General features: G+C 42.3%; 2 protein-coding genes across 3 annotated transcripts in view; one reads left to right on the top strand and one right to left on the bottom strand.

Annotated features, from left to right (window-relative positions):
* LOC110053644 (uncharacterized) overlaps nucleotides 1–23942 on the top strand; it is a 294177-nt gene that overhangs the window by 91549 nt on the left and 178686 nt on the right. The window lies entirely within an intron of this gene.
* Nucleotides 1–23942, bottom strand: part of LOC110040493 (uncharacterized) — a 77989-nt gene that overhangs the window by 53027 nt on the left and 1020 nt on the right. Inside the window, exons 2-3 of one of the 2 annotated variants that reach the window (XM_089285970.1) lie at nucleotides 2863–3079; nucleotides 2210–2320 (exon numbers count right to left, since the gene is read on the bottom strand). The exons of the other annotated variant lie outside the window; for it this stretch is intronic. Coding sequence (XP_089142096.1) covers nucleotides 2210–2320; nucleotides 2863–3079 — 328 coding nt within the window. The remainder of the gene's footprint in view (nucleotides 1–2209; nucleotides 2321–2862; nucleotides 3080–23942) is intronic. 2 annotated transcript variants of the gene reach the window in all.

The following is a 23942-nucleotide window of genomic DNA, read 5'->3' as shown; positions in this document are numbered from 1 at the left end:
TTGATTTGCTTCAAGATATTTCAACTCGATTAATTTACAGTCCTTTAACGTCCTTGATACTAAAAAGCATTCCAAGTTGACCCATTATTGTGTCTTAACGAACTTAAAGCGTTTTGGTGAATCGAAAACATTAAGGTTCCAGGAAATCTCTTGCGTTTGTTATGACAACCATTCACGTGTTGTTGACATTGAGGAAATACACGCGATGACAAACTAGACATGACGGCGGACACGAAATTAAACAAAGTTAACGCGCAATGGTTCGAAAACGTCTGAAAACAGTTTTTATGCAGTGGACATTATGTTTCTACTGATAGCAGTGAATTGACGGGATTCTAATTAATGATAGCCTTTTACTTTCGCCATTGAAATTGATTTGTCTCTGGTTCGGGCATAATTATCGTGTTATTTGCGCCCAACACATGGACATAGATTTTCGTTTTTCACAAAGGGAAATACTGCGAGTTCGAGCATGAAACTTGGCATGGTATAGCTTTAATAATGATATTTTAAGGCTGTAAAGTAAAATAATCGGAAAGTGAGGTACCAGATGCATTTTTATGCTGTTAAACATGACCTATATTTTGCCGTTATTTTTCACACGCTTCATAGCTGTTTTTAAAATGGTTCGGAAAACCACTATATCAACATATCTGAGATTAGTTTAAAGCGAGGAATAAATTAGAGTGGTTGTTCCACATTTGTGTGAAGTTTGAAGTCAATTGAGTTTATTTTAAGACTTAAGCAGCGCTTCGTCCTCGCACCTTATTTCGGTCATTTTATTACACGAAAAACCGCACTTTGACCGCGCTTTCAAATTTTCGCGAATTTCTGAAAAATAAAATTTCACTGGAACCTCCAAATATGATTTTTAGAATTAGGTCACCTAGGGGTATCTTTGGGCAAAATATGAACGATTTGTCAAATGGGACGTTGACCGGCGTTTCTCGATCCTAACAGTCAGGCATTCATAAATCGTGAAAATGGCTTTTCTGAATGTGAAAGCGATCCGCAAACTGCTTTGAACGCTTGTTGAACTTTTCCAGAATGTTGATCGAAATAAAACCACACACCGTGACCAAAGATGACTAGCTAATAAATGTAGACTGTTTGAAACGTGAAATTTATCTATAGTTTAAAGACAGCCTAAAACGCCATAAACGCCACTTTTTAGTCATGTGGTTGCTCCATTTTCTCCGGGAGATCTCGTAGGTCACGCGTTGATCGCGGGCTACTTGACAGATTAGGAAGCTATTGCGTTTTCAAAAGGAAAACACGCTTCCATACAGCAAAGTCATCCATTGCAATTCATTTGCTAGAAAAAAAAATTCTCGAGCTTTGATTTATTCGAAATGTTGTTAATCATGAAAATGGCTTTCATGGATGTGAACGATCTGAAAACTGCTAAGATCGCTTGTTGAACTTTTCAAGAACTTTGATCAAAATATAACCATACACAATGACGAATGATGATCGCGTATTTTATAACCTGTATTTTTTCTACAAAACCATTTGCTTTGTTTTGTAATTATAATTTAGCCTTCAATCTCTTTTCTGCAGTACTGAACGTCAACCATCAGTTGTTCGGTTTTTCGCTCCTAGACCCGTACTATGCCAAACAAAAATACCTCAAATGAACTATATTTTATCATTCATTTTAATAATAGAGCTACCGCAATATATAAACAATGACGGACCGATGAGGTTACTTCCACCTTCGCGGGTGTCCTTCGGAAAAAATTTCCAACGCGCGCTAGTTTCAATAAAACCCCAACAAACCATGTATCAGAAGAACGCTTAATAAATGTAGTTTACAATAAAAATACAATTTAAGCGTGTTATTCTCTTAAGAAGTGTCAGGAGCCGGTGAGGCATGAAAAGGGTCGAGGGTTTTTCTATTGGGTATTGGTGGCTTTCACAAGACGTCACTAAAATTCAAACTACAAAGCTACTGATCCTCCTGAGATTTTACATTCATGATGTATAAGAGCAGCTAAAAACTAATATTCATACAAATTTTCGCTCCGAATGGGTTCTTGGTTTTGTGATCTACATTGTGTACATTTTTGGACCAAATATAGGGTATTGTGCATACAATTAGACTTTCTTGAAAAACCAAACAAATTTGTATCAAACTTTTATTTGTGTGTGTTAAAAATTATTCCGCAAAGTTTTCTGATCAAACTAAATAGAATACTCTAAACAATACCTCTATTTCTGTTATGTGATGCAAGCTTAAGAGGAAGACAGACTGTGCAATCCAGTCGCCAGCAATTTTTCCAGTGTGAAATAATTTGTCGTGATGAAGAACAATGCGCAACTGAAACAAAAACACAACAATATTCTTAACACAATAACATTGAACAAATATATGTCTCTACATGACAACACTTAAAAGAATAAATATTTTACCTTCAAGGTTCTTTTTTATGGGAATTCTGAAGACTAGTTCTACTTGAGGAATGAGCTGAACAATAATAACTACTTGGACTTGTCACAATTTTATGGCAGAGGAATGAGGAGGTCACAGGTGTTGTTGCTGTTGTTCTAGTTGTTTGTACGCTTTCCAGCCGACAAACAAAACACTGTCATCATTGAGATGTCAAACTTACAAATAACTCCAATGTGGTCCTTAACAAGTGGGCAACATACACATGATTGTACTACACTGACAGTAAATTCCAGAACTATACCAACTAGTGAAATCAAAAGTTTTATGGTTTCAAATGATCTGAGTAATACTGAAATTCATTTTTAATGTTGTTTGGTCAATTTAATGGTTAACTAAATGTTTTCTCATTTTCACCTAAGGAGCAATTATTTTCAACATTAAATGTTCTTAAATCAAACAATTCTACAAACCTTGACATGTTTCCCCAGCAGTGCATGTTGTCATGTGGTTGAGCACATTCTTCATAGTTCTACAATGAGGTAAGTTGCAAGGCTTCACTGTACCATTCTGGGCATTCTGTTCTCCACGCTGACATTTATCTGCATGAAGCAAAAGCGCTAGTTGTTGTTGTATTAATCTCCGTTTCTCTGGGTCTCCTGTCGGAGGTCGAGCTAGTCCCGTGCCGGCCTAAGAGTGGAATAAGGGGCAAATGATTATGCTAATAGATTAATTAATTACGACTTATGAGGCTCTGTATTGATATTTCTGACGAATTCTCGATCATGACTATAAAGTTATTAATGATAAAAAAGGAACAATCCCAATAGTGCGGTGATCTTTTCAGATCAAAGTATGCTCTGAATTACGAGACAACCTAGCTAACAACTGAAGTACCTGCCAAAAAGAAGTCATAACCCCTATAAAACTCAGCATTTGCAAATGTCCCACACAACAAAATCCTGATACTTTCTTAAACAGACAAAACGACAAAACATTGTACACATCTCAAACAATAACAAAACTGAACGTGGAAATATAAATGTACATAAACTTTGACATTACAGTACCCACAACAATAAAATATTGTTGAAAACATCCTTGTTTCATGTCTCCATGACTTAACTTTAGTTTACATTTTATGTTAATTGACTGGCTAAAAAACAAAACTTCCAACCCATAAAAACTTTAACTTGTGACTTATTTCTAGACATTTATTGTCTGTACAAATGTTCTAGGCAAACAGAAATAAGTTTATTTGAAAAGACCACACTGCTATACAACTTGTGTAGGAGTAGTAGGTAGAGAGTCGAATAGATACTGACAAAATTCTTGTGCTCTGTGAGACAGTCTCACCGCCTTGGAAGCCTTGCCGCTGGAGAGCCGGGGTCAAGGGAGGGCACACAAGAATTTTGCCAGTATCTATTCGACCCTCTACCTACTACTGGCACAACTCGAGGCACAAAATTCTCATTTAAACATTTGCAGTGTACATGTATACAGATTTGGCTGAATCAATGAATTACGAAGGGAAATATCTTTCTATTGACGGTAAGACGTTTAAAAAGTCACCAAGCATTTGTTCTTTGCGTGACTACCTTTGTGAAGTTTGTGGCAAAACGTTTACGCAATGTCACACACTTCACACCCACAGAAAATACCACTGTAAAATGGTGGAAACAGAAAAAATACCAAAGGAAAAATGTAAAGAATGCGGCAAAATGGTAAGCAAAACGACAATTGTCATACAAAAAACAGGTGCCCAAAACCATGTATACAGATTTGGAGAGATGTACGTCGAGCTCCACAGGAGAAAATGTATTAAGATCGGTCAGCCTGGAATAAACTTTCAGAACGAGATCGATGGGATGGACGTTGCACGCGACGTTATGGAAGAGATCGTGGAAAGGCGGAGAGGGCGACGGTTTATCAGATGGACTTTTGATAGGAGGATGAGGGAGAATCACACACCTTCTATCATGGCAAAGTTTAGACGACATATAAACACAGCTTTCTATATCCGTTATAGTGATGCATACTTACTCGTAAAACAATGAAACTGGGCGTAGAATAATTTATCATAAACAGCAAACGGGTTCACCTTGGATAAACGCGTTTGCTGAAGCGCAAAGATGGGTGAATGAGCAGGAGAATCAGCAATTGAATCTTGATAATATCCAGTGTCCTAACACTAAATGGGTGTCTGTAAAATTCCCCAATATTGCAGTAAAGGCTGTGCTTGACAACCAACTGATGTTAGGCACAGGGCCGTTGCCAGACTGGCTGCGCAACCTTGCGCGACAAGGGCGTGTATTGAAAATGGTCTCGCTAGATACTTTTGACGACAACTTGTGTCTCTGGTGCTGCATAGCTGTTTATCAGGGGGCATGCCCTGATCAGAGCACACAGGCTGCGAGAGAGTTAGCAAGATTTTTCGTAAATCTCAAACAACGTCAAACAACATCCCAAAAACATCGCTTGATGGATTAGATAAGATTGAGAGGCACATCAATCAGAGGAAACAGCTACCAGATTGGCTTGACATCAGAGTCTATGAGCCTGAGTGCCAGGAAAATGGTGAAATTCTTTGGCACCTTCGAAAGAATCCTTCAGACAAGTTAAATAACATAATGACAATCATGATTCATGATGGACACGCCTTTCTCATCAAAGACATCATTAAACTGGCTAAAACATACTCATGTATCAACTGTCAAGCGCATTTTACAAAAGCTTGTCATCTTCAAAGCCAAGCTAAAACATGTGCAAAAGGAAGAACAATTATCAATTGCCCAAACGAGCAGGTCAAAATCCCACACACCCCTTGCGAGAGACCCTTCTATGCACAGAATAACACATCACCATCAGCCATTAGATGGCTTACGAGAGAGAGCAGGCGGCTTGGAAAACATGTCCATCACGTAGCATGCGGGCATGGTGGCAAGAGGTGGATTGTGCGTGCTCCTGTGGATGGCTATGAACCAACAACAAGGACTGTGTTTCAATACCATGGTTGCCACTAGCACCAGTACCCACGATGTTTCACTTACAACCCCGATAAAATCGTGAGCCACAACCAAACACGCGAAGATTGATATCAGGCGACAGTCAAACGCACCGCTGTGCTCCAAGCGGCAGGTTACACTGTCATTGAGCAATGGGAGTGTGATGATCAAAAAAAGAACAAAAAACTCCAAGCAAAGAAACGAAAAGCTATCCGCACACAATCTTGTACGATTTCGAATCGTGGCACGATAAGAAACAGCGAAATGAAGTGACAGCGATGCTCACATACGAAGCACCTCATGTGCCTATTTCAGTGAGCATCGGCGACATGCTAGAACGCGAGCCCACACATATTTGCGACGCAAGCAAAAAAGAGCTAATCAAGAAGTTTATGGAAGAAATGGAGAGGCACGGGAAAAACATTCGGAAAGTGGTAACGGCCGAGTTCTTGTCGGTTGACATATATGATTCCAGGAAAGCAGAAGAATGCTCTAAGCAAATGATGTGATCAAGTGTCTTTCCTTTGTTTCAACTGCGGGCGTTACGATCTGAACCTGATCAAAGAGCATTTGGCAGAGCTGTTAGCCGACACAACGGCTTCAGTCAAAGTCAGTAAAAACGCGAACACGACGATGTTTATGAAGACAAACGGCTTTCGGTTTCTAGACATTATCAACTATCTCTGCCCAGGAACCAGCTATGAAAAGTGGGTCAAAGCCTACTGTTGTTCTGTTCAGAAATCGTGGCTTTCTTACGAGTGGTTAGATTGTCCTGAAAAGCTAAATTATCCTGGGCTTCCAGATTACCCAGCATGGTACTCACGTTTGAAGTGTGCATAGGTCCTCAGTCTTTCAGAATACCAAGAGTTCAAAAAAAAAATCTTCAAAGAAAAGGAAATGCAAACCTTCGCAGTCTGGTTGCGCTACTACAATGATCGCGACGTTGCGACACGGTTGGAAGCCTTGGAAAAGATGAGAGCTTTCTACAGCTATAAGGGTATCGACATCTTGAAAGATGCAGTTAGCCTTCCAGGAGTGAGCTTGCATTGCCTCTACCTAAGGGTAGGTAGAGCGAGGAGGTGAACTTTACAGTCCTTGGAAAGAGGCTTATGGAATGCTGAAAGAAGCTGTTGTGGGTGGACAAAGTCTTGTGTTCATGCAGTATCACGAAGCTGATGTGACGCATATAAGGCTGCACCGGTTCAAACAACCAAGAGTTTGGAAGCGAATTATCGGCTACGACGCGAACGCTCTCTACCTGTCAACCATGTTGAGAGAAATGCCTTGCGGTAAAGAACACCTGATACACTATCAAAATCCAGCAGCCGCCGCGCCAATGCTTACGGAACGCCCAAAAGCTGGAACTTGGTTTGGATTTGCGGAGGTGGATATTGCAATACCGAAAGCTCTGTGGCAAAAGTTTGAAGAAATGCCGCCGTTCTTCTACACCAAACAGATTCCAGACGAATCTGTCCCTCAACACATGAAGGATTACTTACAGTGCACAAGCAGACAAAGAGGTGACGGGAAAAAGCTGGTAGGGGCAATGTCAGCGCAAAAGCTGTTGCTGTATGCCCTACTTTTGCGTTAGTACGTGGAACATGGCACAGTCATCAAAGCCATTTATCGCACGATTGACCATCAGAAGAAGAAGCCCGCCGCACCGGAGATGTGGACAAGGGCAAAGCTCTGCAAACCGAGGTTTTCAAACTGCCAGGCAATAGCGGTTATGGGAAGCTCATTGAAGCGTTGGAGCGGCAAACAAACGTGATCTACTCAAAGGATGTGAAGGTGGTAGACAGAGCATTGCAAAGCACATACTCCAGCGATCTGGACGAGCTAGGGCAAGCATATGAGCTGGAAAGCAGCAAGTCATGTATCACGATCATACGGCCTTTTCAGATCGGATTTGCTGTGTATCAGCTGGCAAAGCAGAGAATGCTCAAGTGTCATTACGATTTCCTGGATCGCTATTACGATCACCGCGACTGCGAGCTGATTCAGATGGACACGGAGGGCACCTACATCGCCATCTCTGCTGATCGCCTTGAGGACATTGTTCGCCCAGAGCTGCGTGCAGAATTCGAGTCAAAAAAGAACGAGTGGCTTGCATGGGCAAGTGGAGCGGGTGTATGCCTGGGCTGTTCAAACTTGAATGTGAAGGCAGCAGGATGATTGCACTATGTCCAAAGTGCTACTATGTTGATGAACAAGACAACAACAACAAAAAAGAAATAACATCACCTGGCAGCATTTCAAGGCTGTGTTGAATGGCAGCACTGATAGAGCTGAAAATAGAGGACTTCGCATGGTCAACAGGCGGGTGGCCACTTATGAGCAGCAGAAGCTGGGCTTGGGCGCTTATTATGACACACGCTGGGTACTGCCAGATGAGATTCACACCGAACCGATCGACTTTCATACGACATGAGCAGGCGGAAGCTGCGTATTTGGCGGTACAACTAAGAGCTCTTCGCGTACAAAACCCCGCTTGGGCCCATCATGTAAATAATATAAAACAGGCTCATCTGGTTTGGTCACAACTCTTTCAAGCCTGTGGACTTTTAAAGACCAGATTGGAACTGCAACCCTTTTAGTCCCACCTTCAAGTTTGCTGGGCTGGTAGAGATTGTGAACATTCACGTTGGAGGGGAGCTTTTTTTTCATTTACACCAACAGGCCTTGAGTAAGGAGTGGGTGGTTTTGTTGAAACAGCCTTGTCTTTGACAGCACCAGCTGGTTGTTTGCCAGTAAGGCGAGTGACGTCTTTGTTCAGAGCGACAACTACATTGGGAAGCCTTCTGACCCATGCAGTCGACCGCTGGCCCGAAGGCAGGAGCATTTCCACTGATGCCCGAACAAGCGCTTGGCGAGCGTGCGGTTGAAACGTCCAACGATAGCTTGGTCTCTGTGAATATCAGGGCGCACACAGCGAATGGTTGTTTTGTGGTTTTCCATTTCTTTGGTAACGCTCCTCATGAACTCACGCCCAGGGTCAACCTAAAGCAGCTGAGGCTGCTTCAAAGGGCTGTGCTTGTAAATCGACTGAAAAGCTTTCGCAACTTCAGCAGAGTCTTTTGATGTCAGAGGCTCAGCTTCTTTGTCACGGCTGGCGACATCGACAATGGTCAGCACGTATTTGTAAACTTTACGGCCACGCGGAAGCTTGTCGTGTGGCAGAAAAAGGTCTGCTTGGTGGACCGCGTTAGGTGACGATACATCGAATTCTGGGCAAGGAATGTAGCGCGGCACGGGGAGATAAATCTGCCAGAGAGCTTGTTTGATAAGCCACTCCTTGGCTGTTTCTTCAGGGACTTTCGCAGCGTCCCCTAATTTTTTGATGGCAGAGATGCCTTCCCAGTAGCCCTTGGGGTTGTAGTAGACTTTGGTGAGCTTGGTGTCCATTATATTCTAACACCGCAAAAAGTTCAAAGAAAATGAAAAGCTGCATAGCTGAGAGCGAGCGCGCCGCCGCCCACAAAAAGCAACTTGCCTTGTTTCTGCAGCTCACTGGGTTGATAAAAGTCAGAGAATTGGGGTTCTTTGGGAGGTTTTACTTGCTGGTCTGGGTGGGCCTGGTTATAGAGTTTGAACGCGTAATCGGTGTTCGTGAAGTTCTACTTCACTTGTTCTTTAATTTCCTTGTTGGTTTCGATCCAATCAAGAGGCTTGGTGTGGTCACGCATATATTTGGCCATAGCAGCCTGATAAGCTTCAAGAGCTTTGTCATGCCGCGTTTTCTTTTCTAATGCAACCTTTCCGCTGTTGCCAGACAAATATTTACAAGATAGTTGCTGCCGGTGAAAGCAGCGGCATTAAGAACTGTGCTTCCGATCATCATCGCGATGCTAGCCATTGTTTAATATAGCAATACGCTTATTTTTTTCAATTTATTGGAAGAATCTTCTCGTCTGCGAGGTACATCTACTGTTTCAGCGCGACGCTGCTCGTCATGACAGCTGTGAACTTTGCATAGTTCATGACGTTGCTGCTGGGGTCAGCGGTGAAGTTCTCTTTCACCGCCTTTTTCGCAACCCAGCCGATGCCAGCGGCTAGGCCAGTAAGAGTGGTGGCGTCCATGATCGTTTTCACGAGCTTGTTGTCAGACATGGTATAAAAGGTGTTTTTATTATTTCAAAATGAAACTTACTGAGGCACCATGGCGTCGACAACTTTGTCATAAAGCTCCTCTTCTTCTTCTTGAGTATCAAACGGAACACAATTTTGGCAACTGAAGGGGGCGGAATCTTGCCTCGTAAACGGGGCAGAAATCAGATAGCAGACCATCTTGAAAACCTTTATGTTGAAGTTAACCCAAAGCAGCCCTATTTTAAAAACACCAGCAGTGCTGATAAAAACTTGTTGGACGTCAACTTTTAGTTTCATTGTTGTATAATAAATGAGGGGAAGTTCAATATGTTTTTCAATCCATAGAGCGTAGACGAGGCTCCTCCTGTGGCAGTTGCTGTGCTTGCACAAGGGCATCGTCACGAGGCTGCACGGCCCTGCTGAAAACAGCAGACTTTATCTGTTCACGTTTGTAATAAAGCGCGATCAGTGAAACGACAATACTGATGTCATCCATTGAGTGGTGTTGAGAATGTTTTGAATGGTGTTTGTGTCCTCGCTCGCACTTTGAGCCGATGGAGTTTTTTTCGCATCGTTATTTGCAATAATGACAGATGCTTCAGCCACTGCTTTTTTCTGTGCTTCGCGTGCCTGTCTTGTTTTCTCGGCGTCGGCTTTGCCCGCAGACACCCACTTTGGGTTTTTTGCCAGTTTGGTGGTTGGTGTTTTTCAAGTCACCTGTCCACTCGCTTCAGGTTGCACTGGGGGTTCCATTTCTACAGGCTGTGGTTGCGTTGCCGCAGTTTGCGTGTCTTCTGAATCCGCAATTATATTTAGTGAACAAAAATATTTAATTGAGGAATTGCTTACCAATGCTAACGAATTATTCTGCAGTTGCTGAGGATTGCTCAGGATTTTGCTGCTCCGGTTGCTCAGCATTTTGTTTTTGACTAAAATCGATATGTTTTGTTGTGATCAGCATCTCAACGCAAGGCCGCCCGCCATGACAGACAACTCATCAACTCATCAACTGTAACCATTTTTGAGCTCATTCTGCAGAGCGTCAACATCTTTGACCCACACAATCATACCAACCGCTTTCGTGGCTAACGGAAGAAAGCTTTCAATCAACATTTCAGTGGTCTTGGCACCCACGTATGTCTCATACCTTTTGCGGTGCTTTTCAACATCTTTGTCGCTCAAGCACTTCACCTGCTCATTTGTCAGCTGCACGCTAATGCTTCTTTTGATTTGCCTGTGGAAACAAGAATCGCAAGCTGTTCACGAAGAGCTGGAATGTCAGGTTGCACCAGTACGGGCGCTGGTGCACTTAGCGGCTCTGTTTCAGCAGCTGCATTATTTCTTCCATTGCCTTCGTTTCATCCGTAACGGCGGCCAACGTATGTTACATTTTTTTCTTTCAATTTGAAAACAATTCAATCCCGAAAGGGAAGCAAAGAGAGAACACGGGTGGGAAAAACTTGCGCTCCTTCAGCCTTGCAATCAGCTGCTTGAGGTCATCTTGGGAAAGACCACCCACGTATTCTTTAATGATGGCCTTTGTGGTCTTGGCCGAAGGGGTGTAAAACAACACTATCGCTGCCACATTTTCTCGCAAGGCTCCGCGATGCTGGAGAGCTGCCGAGTTAGCACCCACACGCTGATGTTCGTGTGGCGAGCAGAAAAGCCAAGCTTCACAAGCTCACAAGTCCACCCTCTCACGTCTTTTGAGGCCGCACAGTCATCAAGGACTATGGGGTGTTGGCGCCTTCAAAAAACATACTCACCACTTTCAACCAAAATTCCACTTCGTGCTTCTCGCAGATGATATCAAACAATCACGGGTCTCTCTCAGCGAAGCGGTCAAGGGTCTTGTTACAAGCGAATATCAGGCAGATGAGCACGACATAATCAAACCTGCCACAGAAGGGGCCACAGAACTGGTTCACGAGGAACTGCATTTTTCCTGAGTTGGCAGACCCCATGATGAGCACGCTGAAGGGAATATTGCTGGCGTCCGTTTTGTTCAAAAGTTTACCTTTTAAAACTGCACAGATTCCAGCTGTCTTTCCATTATGTTGAACTGGGAGTCAGAGATAATGAATATATGGCAGTTCATGTTGCCCGAGCCCTTGGCATCTTACTCAATTTCCAGATGGACACCGTCTTTAGAGTTCACAAGGCATGTCCCGCTGCCATGCATCTTGTTATCCTCTATGGAGTGCAGATCAATCAGAAGCCCAAGCTTATCTTCAGTGCAGAACTTTTGCAGATTCATGTGCTCCCTTTTATTTTTCTCTTTCACAAAGAAGCAATTGGCCTCTTCCCACATGTCCTTGCTTTCAATGCTGTCACTGTACAGCATGTTCGGCGAACCGTTGATGGTAACGCTTACTTTTGTCAGATCTGGGAAGATGTATTTTCCTGAATCCCTTGTACCAGCGGTATACAGCTCTATGAACAGAAGGATTATGCCTTTCATTGACCTTCTTTGGGCGTCGCCTTTGATGCTCAGCCTTGTGTCAGTGCCTTTCACAAACAAGTGCACTTTATGGCGACTCACGTGGTCACAGGCAAACTCCTCGCCACTGGAGTAAACGCTTTACGCCTCTTCTGCAAGTGTCTTGCTGCGGATCATTTCGTACTCCAGCTGGATGTTGGTCAGCTTGTATTTTAGCTTTGATGGGTCAGATCCTCTGACCACTTGTGAAGCTGGGGCAAGAGTCACTTTGAATACAAGATCATTGTAAAGGGTTTGGGGATAGAAAACGCCATGGTCGGATAGCATCTGATGGTTGAGCCTGATGCGATACTTGGTTCTGTAGATTTCGTTCAGTTTGCTTTCAGTGGCAATGCCTGAGGTTTTCTTGTCCCCTACGCCAGCGCGAATCTTGCATAAGTCTTCACTCTGTGTTCCCTCAGGCTCCTTGTTGTCTCGCCTTTCCTGTGAAAGGAACGGGTCTTCGAAGGTTTTGTAGATGTCGGAACCAACTGTGTCTTGCAGGGTACTGCCTGCAAACTTCACTACCAGCTTGTCAACAAGCACCCACGTGACATTCTGAACAAGGAAGTTGTTGGCATGCCCTCCAGAGAGGTCGATGTCAAAGCGAAGTGCCAGTGAGCCAGCCATCAGAGCCTCGTTCTTATTCAGCTTGAGCACTGAAACATAGTGTCTCGCCAGGGCTGGCTTCAATGCGGTCAAAGGTGATGCGCTTGACTGTGTACTCAGTCTTCATGGCGCGTAATGTCTTTTCATTGTGAGTTGGGCGAAGGTTCTCTGGCATGCACATTTCTTCTGCGAAGAAGTGATGGTATTACAGACAGGTGATTATTTTTCGAATTTAAAAACATAAATTGAAATATCTATGGAGGAAGGCACCAGCTTTGAAAACCCCTGGTGTGATCAGAAAGAAGACCACAATAACGGCAATGATGATGATGACGATGGATGGGGATCAGGCGGCGACAAAAAAGGGCCTTTTATTGCAGGTTCTGCCTCTACGCCAGGTCCTTCTGGTGAAGAAATTCCAATGCAGACAATGCAGCACGACAAGAGCGGGCTGCCAGAAAAGTCTTTATGTGGAAACGCCATTTACCGGCAGGCAGTCTCTGATTTAACAAGCGTGGGTTGCTGCAAAAGATCTCTTTCCAGGCACGAGCTCAAGCGAGCTTGAAGTTTCATACAGCTCAAAGGGAAAGCTCCAAGTTAAAATGTTTGCAGCTGGCAAAAAAAAAAAACGTATGACCTGATGACCAAAGACATGAGCACAGGAAGGGATCGGATCAATCCAAACCTTTCGAAAAAAATAAAAACTGCTCTCGGAGCGGGTTCAACAAACGATATACGAAAAACGAAAAGAGCACAAAGAGAAGCAATGTGAGGCTTCACAAAAAAGAAAAAAGAAATGGATGAAATAAGAGAAGCCATAAGGGAGAAACAACAACAAATGGAAGCTCTTGAAAATGCAAAGGGTTCACAAGACAAAATTGACAAACTGAAAAATGAAATAAGAAGTCTTGAAACGGAACATCAAAAGGCAAGACAAATATTTGGGAAGTTTTCAAGCAAAAAAAGATCAATCCGGCAACATTAGAGGAAGATATTCAGGTGCTTGAAGATGTGCAAGCAGAAGATTGACGGTACCAGTCAAAGGGACTGCAGCATTACATGCGTGTAAAGCGCGTGTACTACACGCACATTACAAGCAGCGTCCACGCACCCCACACGCAAATACAAGAAAATGCGTGTAATTACACGCAGTAGATGTGACATTGCATGTAAAATTACTCGCAGTCATTCAACTGGAACCCATTAAGTGCGTGTAATGGGAACGAAATATTAAAAGTGCATGTAATGAAAACAAAACATTTACCGTGTAACATTTACCGTACTGGACTGCATTGCGATACAGTTTAGTATTGTTGGCCATTCGTTTCAAAATTACGACAGGGTATACGTGGGTTTCTCTGCCGCACATTCTTGTTTGCATACGCTACGTATGGACTTTAAGCGCATATGTATGTATGTATGTATGTATGTATGTACGTATGTACGTATGTACGTATGTACGTATGTACGTATGTACGTATGTACGTATGTACGTATGTACGTATGTACGTATGTACGTATGTACGTATGTACGTATGTACGTATGTACGTATGTACGTATGTACGTATGTACGTATGTACGTATGTACGTATGTACGTATGTACGTATGTACGTATGTACGTATGTACGTATGTACGTATGTACGTATGTACGTATGTACGTATGTATGTATGTATGTATGTATGTATGTATGTATGTATGTATATATATACGACCATTTAGATCTCGTTTTTCCCCTTTTTTAAATGGCCACATATTTGCGTAAACTCAAGCGCGGGGATATGCGAAATAAATGTCCAAATATACGTGTCCTACAAGAACCCATATATACGCGTGCTAAAATGCGCGTATATGAGGGTCTCACATGTTACGTTGTATATGCCAGCATGAAAAGTGCCTTTTGTCAGAATGGCTATTTGTGTATGATAGCAATGAAAATTACTTTAACTAGAAATCATCAATAAGGCTGCAGTAGTAAAATGCCTTGTCTTGATCTATCTGCTATTGAATGTTTGTTACTGCAGCTCTCCAGTGACTGAACTTCTAGAAGCAGTTATGCGTCTTTTGAATGACTATTCAAGATTTTATCCTCACGCTGATCACATGGCAGAGAACTTGATCCGGTAGTTCGTCGTGAAGTTGCTGTGGATTCTGTTCCCTATTTAGTTGATTTATTGGACAGAGGTGCCCAAGCGAATGCTGAGAGAATTCTGCCTCTTGAATTGCGGTGACAAATTCAATAGTTACTACATAGATGGGAAATGTTTGCAGTAAGAGCAGATTCATGCACCTATTTAAGATTTTTCATCTTAGCTCAGCACCAGAACAATAGCTGACAACTTATGTCAGCAATTAATCTGGTGCTGAGGTAAGACGGAAAATCTTAAATTAAGATTTTAGTTTTAACGGAATAAGGCTTTGCCAGCTACCTTCAGCTGTATGGACTATCAGCTTCTAATGGAAGAGTGGGTCGTCCAGCCTATGAAATATCAACACCAATCAAGTGGAGTTTTTAAGAAAAAGAATAAGATTTACTTGGTCCCAGATATCAAGATTAGTTTCCAGAGCTACTCTTTGGCGCAGAGTTAGAAACATTCAGTCATTCAGCCAGTGCCTCTGTTCACATTTCTTTTGGCAAGAGAATATTCGCAAGCTGTTGTGGATCCATTCGTTTCATCACGTCAACAAAATCCTCAGCTAAGAATACTGAATTTTTATCATCATGATGATTCGGCAGACCAAAACGCAACCACTGCTCTTCACCTCTTTCCTTGTCTTTGCAAATTTTTGGCTTCTTTTGGCTTTGATCAATCGGTCCATTTCTGCCGAGTCCCATGATCGTTATACAAGTAGTTCACAATGTTCAATTGTGTTGCTTACCATTTTGCCGCATTCTTTATATTCTTCTTTTAGTATTTTTTCTGTTTTCAACATTTTACAGTGGTATTTTATGTGAGTGTTGTTGTGTTAGCTTACATGAAGTATTGTTCAAGTTAGTTACATGAGAGATGCATGTTTGTTATTAAAGATGGCGTCTTGAAGTAAATACGTGTTGTTCACTGAAGACTATCGTAAGCCCAAACAACTCGACATGGTGGCAGCGGGAAGCTCCCAATAGCCTTTAAACTGAAGAAGAAACAGACAAAACGGAAATATGGCAGACCAAGGTGCACACGAGGCCGGAATTCAAGCTGAACAACCTCAAGTAGTTGAAGAGCCGAACGAAGCTGGCGCTCACGCCGCACAACCAGCCGCACAACCACAAGTCGCCGCAGCTGTACAGCAGCCCATGGTTCAACAAATACCCATGGAGAGTTACCAAGTTCCACCACCTGAAAAGTTCAACTTCAAACCCGAAGAATGGTCCCGTTGGATCAAGCGTTTCGAACGATTTCGAAAAGCGACTGGACTCGACCAAAAGGACGGCGAGAGCCAAGTGAATACTTTGATTTATTCGATGGGCAAAGAAGCTGACGACATCGTAGTGTCATTCAGACTGACAACTGAAGAAGCAAAGCAGTACAACGTGGTGAAAGGCAAGTTTGAAGCTCATTTTGTGGTAAAGAGAAACGTAATATTTGAAAGAGCCAAGTTCAACCTGAGAAGTCAACAAGATGGTGAGTCAGTGGATAATTTCATAACAGATTTGTATTGTCTTGCTGAATACTGCGAATTTGGAACTCTAAGAGACGATCTCATCCGAGATAGAACCGTGGTACGGATAAAAGACAAGAAGCTCTCTGAACAACTGCAACTGGATTCCAAGCTGACTTTAGAGAAAACAATTACAAAAACCAGGCAGTCGGAGACAGTTAAAAAGCAGCAAACGTTCCTACAGGAAACCAAATCTGACCCACCAACAGCGCATGTTGATCGTTTGTCCAAAGGAAAGGGAAAAGATTCTAAAGAAGATATGAAGAAGAAAAAGAAACCACCCAAGTCTAAAAATGGGAAGACTCCTGAAGCACAATGTTCAAGGTGCATGGGTCAACTACACCCAAAGAGACTATGTCCAGCCAGAGAATCGAAATGTAACAAGTGCTCCAAAGTAGGACATTGGGCGAAGGCCTGCAGATCTCAATCAGACAAGGGAGTGGGTGAAGTGAATTTTCCTGGGAGACAAGAAGAAGGCGAGTTCTTCCTAGGTGAACTCACTGAACTATCTGCTGCCCAAAGAAGTACAGAAGATTCATGGAAAGCTAAAGTTTAATAGAATGGACTGCAAGCAGAATTTAAATTGGATACCGGTGCGGATGTAACAGTAATTCCATCTAGCCTGTATCACAGTTTGCAACCAGTTCCATCACTTAGCAGGACCACCAGGCTACTCATGGGTCCATGTAAACAGAAACTGAGCTGTCTAGGAACTTTCATAGCAGAGTTGCAAGTGCAAGATAGGATTGCTAAGGAGCAAGTGTATGTAATAGAAGATTTGGAGCGACCTTTGCTAGGAAGAAAGCCAGCTGAACTTCTAAAGCTGATAAGCAGACTTGACAGCCTGAGCAGTGATGACTACAAGAGTAAAGTAGCAGACAAGTACCCCAAGTTGTTCGAAGGACTAGGTGTCATGAAGGACAGTTACCGTATCACACTCAAAGAGGATGCTAAACCTTTCCAAGTGTCAGTTCCAAAGAAAGTAACCTTCCCCTGGTATCAGAAAACAAAAGAAGAGTTAGACAGGATGTTGGAGAAAGGAGTCATATCCAGAGTTGACCAACCCACTGATTGGTGCGCTCCCATGGTGGTGACCCCGAAGAGCAATGGCAAGGTCAGGGTCTGCGTCGACCTGAGCAAGCTGAATGAGTACGTCAAGAGGGAGAACCATCCACTTCCAGCAGTAGACACAACTCTCGGAAGATTGGCAGGTTCCAAAGTGTTCTCTAAACTTGACGCCAACTCAAGATTCTGGCAGATAAAGCTAGCGTGGGAATCAAGACCACTGACAACATTCATCACTCCATGGGACCGTTTCTGTTTCAATGTGTTGCCCTTCGGAATCAGTTCTGGTTCTGAGAAATTCCAGAAGAATATGAGTCAGCAAAGGGAACCAATGGACATGGGGAAGTGACCAACAGAAAGCATTTGAGCAGATCAAATCTGACCTCACACGAGCTCCAGTACTGGCTCTGTACAATCCAAACAAGGAAACCAAAGTGGCAGCTGATGCTTCATCCTTTGGCCTAGGTGGGGTAATTCTTCAACTCCAACCTGACAACTCCTGGCGACCAGTCTCATTCATATCGCGAGCAATGACGCCCACTGCAACCAGATATGCACAAATCGAAAAAGAAGCCCTAGCGCTCACATGGGCAAGTGAACGATCCTGGGAGTACATTGTGGGAAAATCAACCTCTGTGGAAACACACCATAAACCCCTGGTGCCACTCCTGAGTACTCACACACTAGATCAACTTCCACCAAGAATTCAAAGATTTAGAATGCGACTGATGAGATTCCACTTCAAGGAGATCAAGCATGTTCCTGGGAAGAAGATGTACATAGCTGATGCGCTTTCAAGACTCCAACCCCGAAGCCAGACAGTGAAGTCAACAATTGACGATGACGAAATGCATGCACACATTGGAAGCGTGATCTCATCACTGCCTGCCTCAGACGCACGATTACAGCAGATCATGGAAGCACAGGAGGAGGATCCTGTCTGCAGGCAGATCAAAGTGTACTGCTGTGAGGGATGGCCTGACAAGTATTCATTAAACGATGCAATGAAACCTTATTGGTCAAGCAGGGGTGAACTGTCTGTGGTGCAGAACATTCTGCTCAAAGCATCCAGGATCGTGATCCCTTCTTCCATGTGTCTTGAGATACTGGATAAGATCCACGAAGGACACCAGGGAATCACTAAGTGTCGTGAGCAGGCCAAAAACTCTGTCTGGTGGCCAGGACTCAGCCGAGAAATCCAGGATCTGGTGCAACAATGCAGAGTTTGCGCTCTTCAAAGGGACAACAAGCCTGAACTGCTTATCACGACACCCTTACCTGACCATCCCTGGCAAATCGTAGCCACAGACCTCTTCGAGCTGAAAGGTGTTGACTACCTTATTGTTATAGACTACTTCTCAAGATACGTGGAAGTAGCAGCCATACAGAAGACTACAAAGTCAAACGAGGTCATTAGAGCACTTAAGTCGATATTTGCAAGACATGGGATCCCAGAGCAAGTGCGATCTGACAATGGTCCTCAGTTTGACAGTGCAGAATTCTCTTACTTTGCTAAGGAATGGGGATTCAAGCATAGCACAAGTAGTCCTCGATTTCCCCAAGCAAATGGAGAAGTTGAGTGTGGAGTTAGAACTGTGAAGAATCTTCTAACAAAGGAAAAAGATCCTGCTAAAGCATTACTAACCTATCGCTCAACACCACTAGCATGCAAGTTCTCTCCTGCCCAGTTGATGATGGGAAGGCAGATTAGGAACAGCGTTCCGTTATTCCACACCCAGCTGACCCACAGAGGCCTGACTTGGATAATCTGCGTGCACGAGAAAGCATGAGCAAATTGAAGCAGGAAACAGTGGTCAACACCAGGCACAAAGCCAAGCTCTTGCCTTCAATTGAACCGGGTACTGAAGTTTTCGTCAAGGACCTTCAGCGGTCAGGAAAAGTCATTGAAGCAGCATCAACACCTCGGTCGTATAAAGTTGAAACACCGACCAACATGATAAGAAGAAACCGTATTCACCTTACTCCACTGCCAAATCAGCAAGAGCAACATGAGCGACCGACACCAATGGTGAACCAGGTTCCCGCAGAGGACAAAGCGGCAACACCTGTTCGGAAGGACATTCCTGTTACAAAGGGAGACATTCAAGTACCCCCTGTAACACCCATTCTTGCCACTAGGCCTAAGAGAATTACAAAACCATCGCTGAAAGTTAGAGAGAATCTAGGTTTAGTTTGAGATGAGGCTGTGTTATAAGATTCCATATTGTTTGTCAGTCTTCTCATGCTCAGTTCGTTCCCCAGATACTCTTGAACAATGGGGGGGGGGGGGGGGGGGAGATGTTGTGTTAGCTTACATGCAGTATTGTTCAAGTTAGTTATGTGCGAGATGCACGTTGGTTATTAAAGATGACGTCTTGAAGTAAACACGTGTTGTTCACTGAAGACTATCGTAAGCCCAAATAACTCGACAAGTGTGAGTTGTGACATTACGTAAACATTTTGCCACAAGCCTCACAAAGGTAATCACGCAAAGACCAAATGCTTGGTGACTTTTTAAACGTCTTACCGTCAATAGAAAGATATTTCCCTTCGCAATTCATTAATTCAGCCAAATCTTTATACATGTACACCGCAAATGTTTAAATGAGAATTTTGTGCCTCGAGTTGTGCCAGTAGCAGGAAGAGGGTCAAATAGATACTGGCAAAATTCTTGTGTGCCCTCCCTTGACCCCGGCTCTCCAGCAAGGCTTCCAAGGCGGTGAGACTGTCTCACGGAGCACAAGAATTTTGCTGCTATCTATTCGACTATGGCAAGCCGTTTGTAGCAAAATTTAATCCTTGCAATATGTGTTTAGTCCTTTAAATAATGGTTTTATTTAATGATATAAAAAGGCATTCAATCCAATGGCAAATAAAATTTTTGGTTCAATTCAGTCCTTTAATTTTCATGATTCAATCCAATACCTGGAATATTGATTCAATCCAACACCTGAAATATTGATTCAATCCAATTCCTTGAATATTGATTCAATCCAATACCTGGAATATTGATTCAATCCAATACCTCGAATATTGATACAATCTTCCTGGGCCGAGCATGGCCAACAGGAACGAGAGTAACTGAGCTCTAGAGAGCACTGAAAACATGGCGGGTGAAGGAGAACTAGATTTAGAAGTTGAGTTTCTTAAGTTTCTTGCAGACGTCTTGGATAAAACGGAAATAATTTCTGAGAATTTTGACTCAGAAGTTGCAGAAGAACACGCCAAAGTTCTTGATCAAACCATCAGCCTGCTTAGGTAAATGAGGCATTGCTACAACCGAAACACAAGGGACAAGGAAAATTTAGATTCCATTGCTGCCGCTTTCGTAGATGTGCTCAGTGTGTTGCGTCGCAGAGCTATAACTCCGTCAATTTTTACTGTGAAATCCATTACGATAGAAAGCGAAAAAAGAGGGAATCATGGAAGACCATTTCTTAAAATTCCTGTTGAGGTGCTTGAGAAACTTTGAGGACTAGGATTCATCTGGACAATGATAACAGAGATGATTGGAGTTTCGAGATGGACAATTCACAGAAGAGTGACAGACGGTATGGCTTAGAAGATATGAGGGGTTTCGACAGCTTACCTGATATGGAACCGAAATCAGTCTTTCTAACCATGGGAGCACTACTGGATATAACTTCATTGCAGGTTTCTTTAAGTCCATTGGGTTACGGGTTCAACAGAGGAGAATAAGAGAAAGGTTAGCAAAATTAGATCCCCAAAATACTGAGTTGAGATGGGGTGCGTAAATTCGCTTTGGCATCTAGATGGACATCACTCTCTGATCCGATGGAAAATACTAATTCACGGCTGTATAGATGGATTTTCTCGGAGAATAACATTTTTGAAATGTAGTGCCAACAATAAAGCAGAAACAGTTCTTGAATTGTTTCTGGATGCCGTTAAGAGAGACGGAGAATTTTGGCCTTCGAGAGTACGAGTATATCATGGTGTTGAAAACATTGGTGTGTGCAATACAATGGTGCAGGTTAGAAGAGAGGAGAGGGGCAGCTTCACTGCAGGGCCATCAACACAACCAACGAATTGAAAGATTGTGGAGGGATGTTTTCTGTTGGGCTTCCCATTTGTACTTTTACACTTTTTATAGTATGGAATTGTCAGGCATCCTGGACACTGATAATTCAGTGCATCTTTTCACCTTACACTAAGTTTTTCAACCAAGGATAAACCAAGCTCTTTGCCAGTTCACTGAAGCTTTCAACCACCAAAATGTAAGAACAGAAAAAAAAACACTGGTTGCCATACCAAATGTGGCTTAATCATATGATGCAGCCTGAAAACCCCCTTTCAAATGGAAAGTCATATGATTTTGAATACTGTGGTGATGATCCTGATGGTCCAACTCCATTGGACAGTAATAATAACAATGTTGAAGGTGAAGAAATTGACCTGGGACAACATGATTCAGTGCAGTCATTTATATTGGAAAGGCTAGATCCCTTAAGAGAATCAAGTCAAATGGGAGTAGACATCTTCCAAGAGGCACTAGAACTTGTGACAGTTAAACTTGGGCAACTGACAGTTGCATAATACTACATGTGTGTGGGCTGGGTAAAGGAGATTATGGCCCCACTAAAGTATTTTTGCAACTCAATTCACAACAGAAAACCTCACCCTGTAACAAGTAAATTTTTTGTCATCTTTCTTTTCATTGATATACAAAACTCAGAAACTGCTTGAATTACAGAATGCCTAACTTCTAGCAACACAACTAAACTGAAGAGAAATCAGGGCATTTTATAACTGCCATGTGCACTACTCTGCCTTGTAGATTTTTCAGGTGCTTATCAAAACAGATGTTAAAATGTTGCAAGGTTAATTTGTTATCTTATTTTCAAAAGTACCCAGGACACAAGACTAACTTCTTGGTGCAATGGCGTAATGGCTACTAACAGGTCTCATGTCACTAGCCAAAACTAACTTTGTACCAGCCAGCCTTTAATACACAGTTTCGCTGACTTTTTCATAGGAGTGGTCAATCTTGGACATTTCTTGTTGCATCTAAAATGTTAATAATAATCACTAAGAAAATTTCACTCCCACAAACACGAATCCTGCTTTCCTTGAATATGCTTATGTTCAATCTCTGATGTACTTCTATCAGTGTTACCATTTTCTTTTATCTCCCTTTAAGGTGACCGAACACAGTTTTCAAGAGCCTATGCCTAATTCACCATTACTTTTAAGCTATTTATGCTTTGGCGCCCGTTTTTTGCAAGAGTCAAGGTTAACCACAGAAAAGTTTATTCTTGCATTTTGGCTAAGGTGTGTGCTGTTGCCATGGCAACGGGGCTGGTTAAAAACAAGGCTTAAAAAAATGGTTTTTGTTTATTTAAAAAAAATCCAGTCGTTAGATTTTTTCATTTTTTGCCCACTACGAATTGACATTAAATCCCTTCTGTCAACACTGTTCTAATAAAATTTTGACATAGGCGATTTTCGTAATTCGCCGTTAATCGTTTTCACCGCAAGTTCTGTATTATTAAAAATTCCCTATGTCAAAATTCAGATATTTTGCAATAGATCATTCACGTGGTTTCTGAACTATTTTTTTGCCAAATTTCTTGAAATTCTATCGACTGGATCGTCAGAAATCCGCAAGTTTCTGCAAAAGCAATCGGTCTCAATTTTTCGAGCAACTGTGCATGCGCTGCATTTAACTGAGTTCTTTCGGTAACAAAGAGAAAGCTGAGAATTGCTAGGTTCCTTGCGTCGTTACCTTTTCTAACATATCTTTGTAATAAAAGACTGAAGCCATCAATAGACTGCGTTCAATAATAGAGAAAAATAGCACAGATAGTGCAGGTGTTGAGTAAAGAAAATGATCGCTCTATTGACGGCATGTTTGTTTTTGCAATCCTTGTGCGCACGCTCAATTGCATCAGCAAAAGCGCGCGCGAAAACTGTGTTCGGCCAGCTTAATAGTTAAATATTTATATGCTTATTAAGGCAATTATTTCCATGAAATCCACTCATAGTTTCCCTGTTTTCATTAGTTTCTATTCTCTTCAGTTTTACTTTGTCTGGATAATTCTCAATTTTGTTTTCATCCAGTAGACCAGTACTCCATTCCATCATGATTGTCACAACGGCTAGTGAAAGTGCAAAATCTACTATTCAAAACTGAAATGTGTGGCTAGTTGGCAGTAGTGTTAGCCTTGAGCCCTGGGTACCCGATAATATTCACAACAAATTGGTGCAATGTTTGTCATAGCATATCAAGAAAAACGTTGTTTTTAGGAAAGAAGTACCACATGTGGGTTAAATAATGCAAAACATGAGACAACAACATTGAAAAACTTAAAACACATCCCAATGTTAAATGATTGCTGTCTTGTAAAATGTAAAGGTTCTTATTTCAATAATAACATAAAGCCAGGTTTACACAAGCAGTTTTTGTGAGAAAAATGTTTGACTGTGTACATAGCACAGCAAAAATTTTGTTTACAGTTCAAAGTTTAGTGTGCCAGTGATGATTGGACAGCAGAAATATGCACAATACCAAAGACTAATGTGGTAGCACAATTTGCCACAGTTTATGTTATTTGCCACAAAAAGCTAGCACACACAGCTTTTAATAAACAAATATGTTTGTCACATAAAAACTGGTTAACTTACATCTAC

The sequence above is a fragment of the Orbicella faveolata genome, unplaced genomic scaffold (genome assembly GCF_042242905.1).
Source record: "Orbicella faveolata isolate gen_17 unplaced genomic scaffold, um_ofav_v1 contig_13, whole genome shotgun sequence".
Taxonomy (NCBI): Eukaryota; Metazoa; Cnidaria; class Anthozoa; order Scleractinia; family Merulinidae; genus Orbicella; species Orbicella faveolata.
Note: the sequence above shows the minus strand (reverse complement) of the source record. Positions and strands in the feature narration are given on the sequence as shown.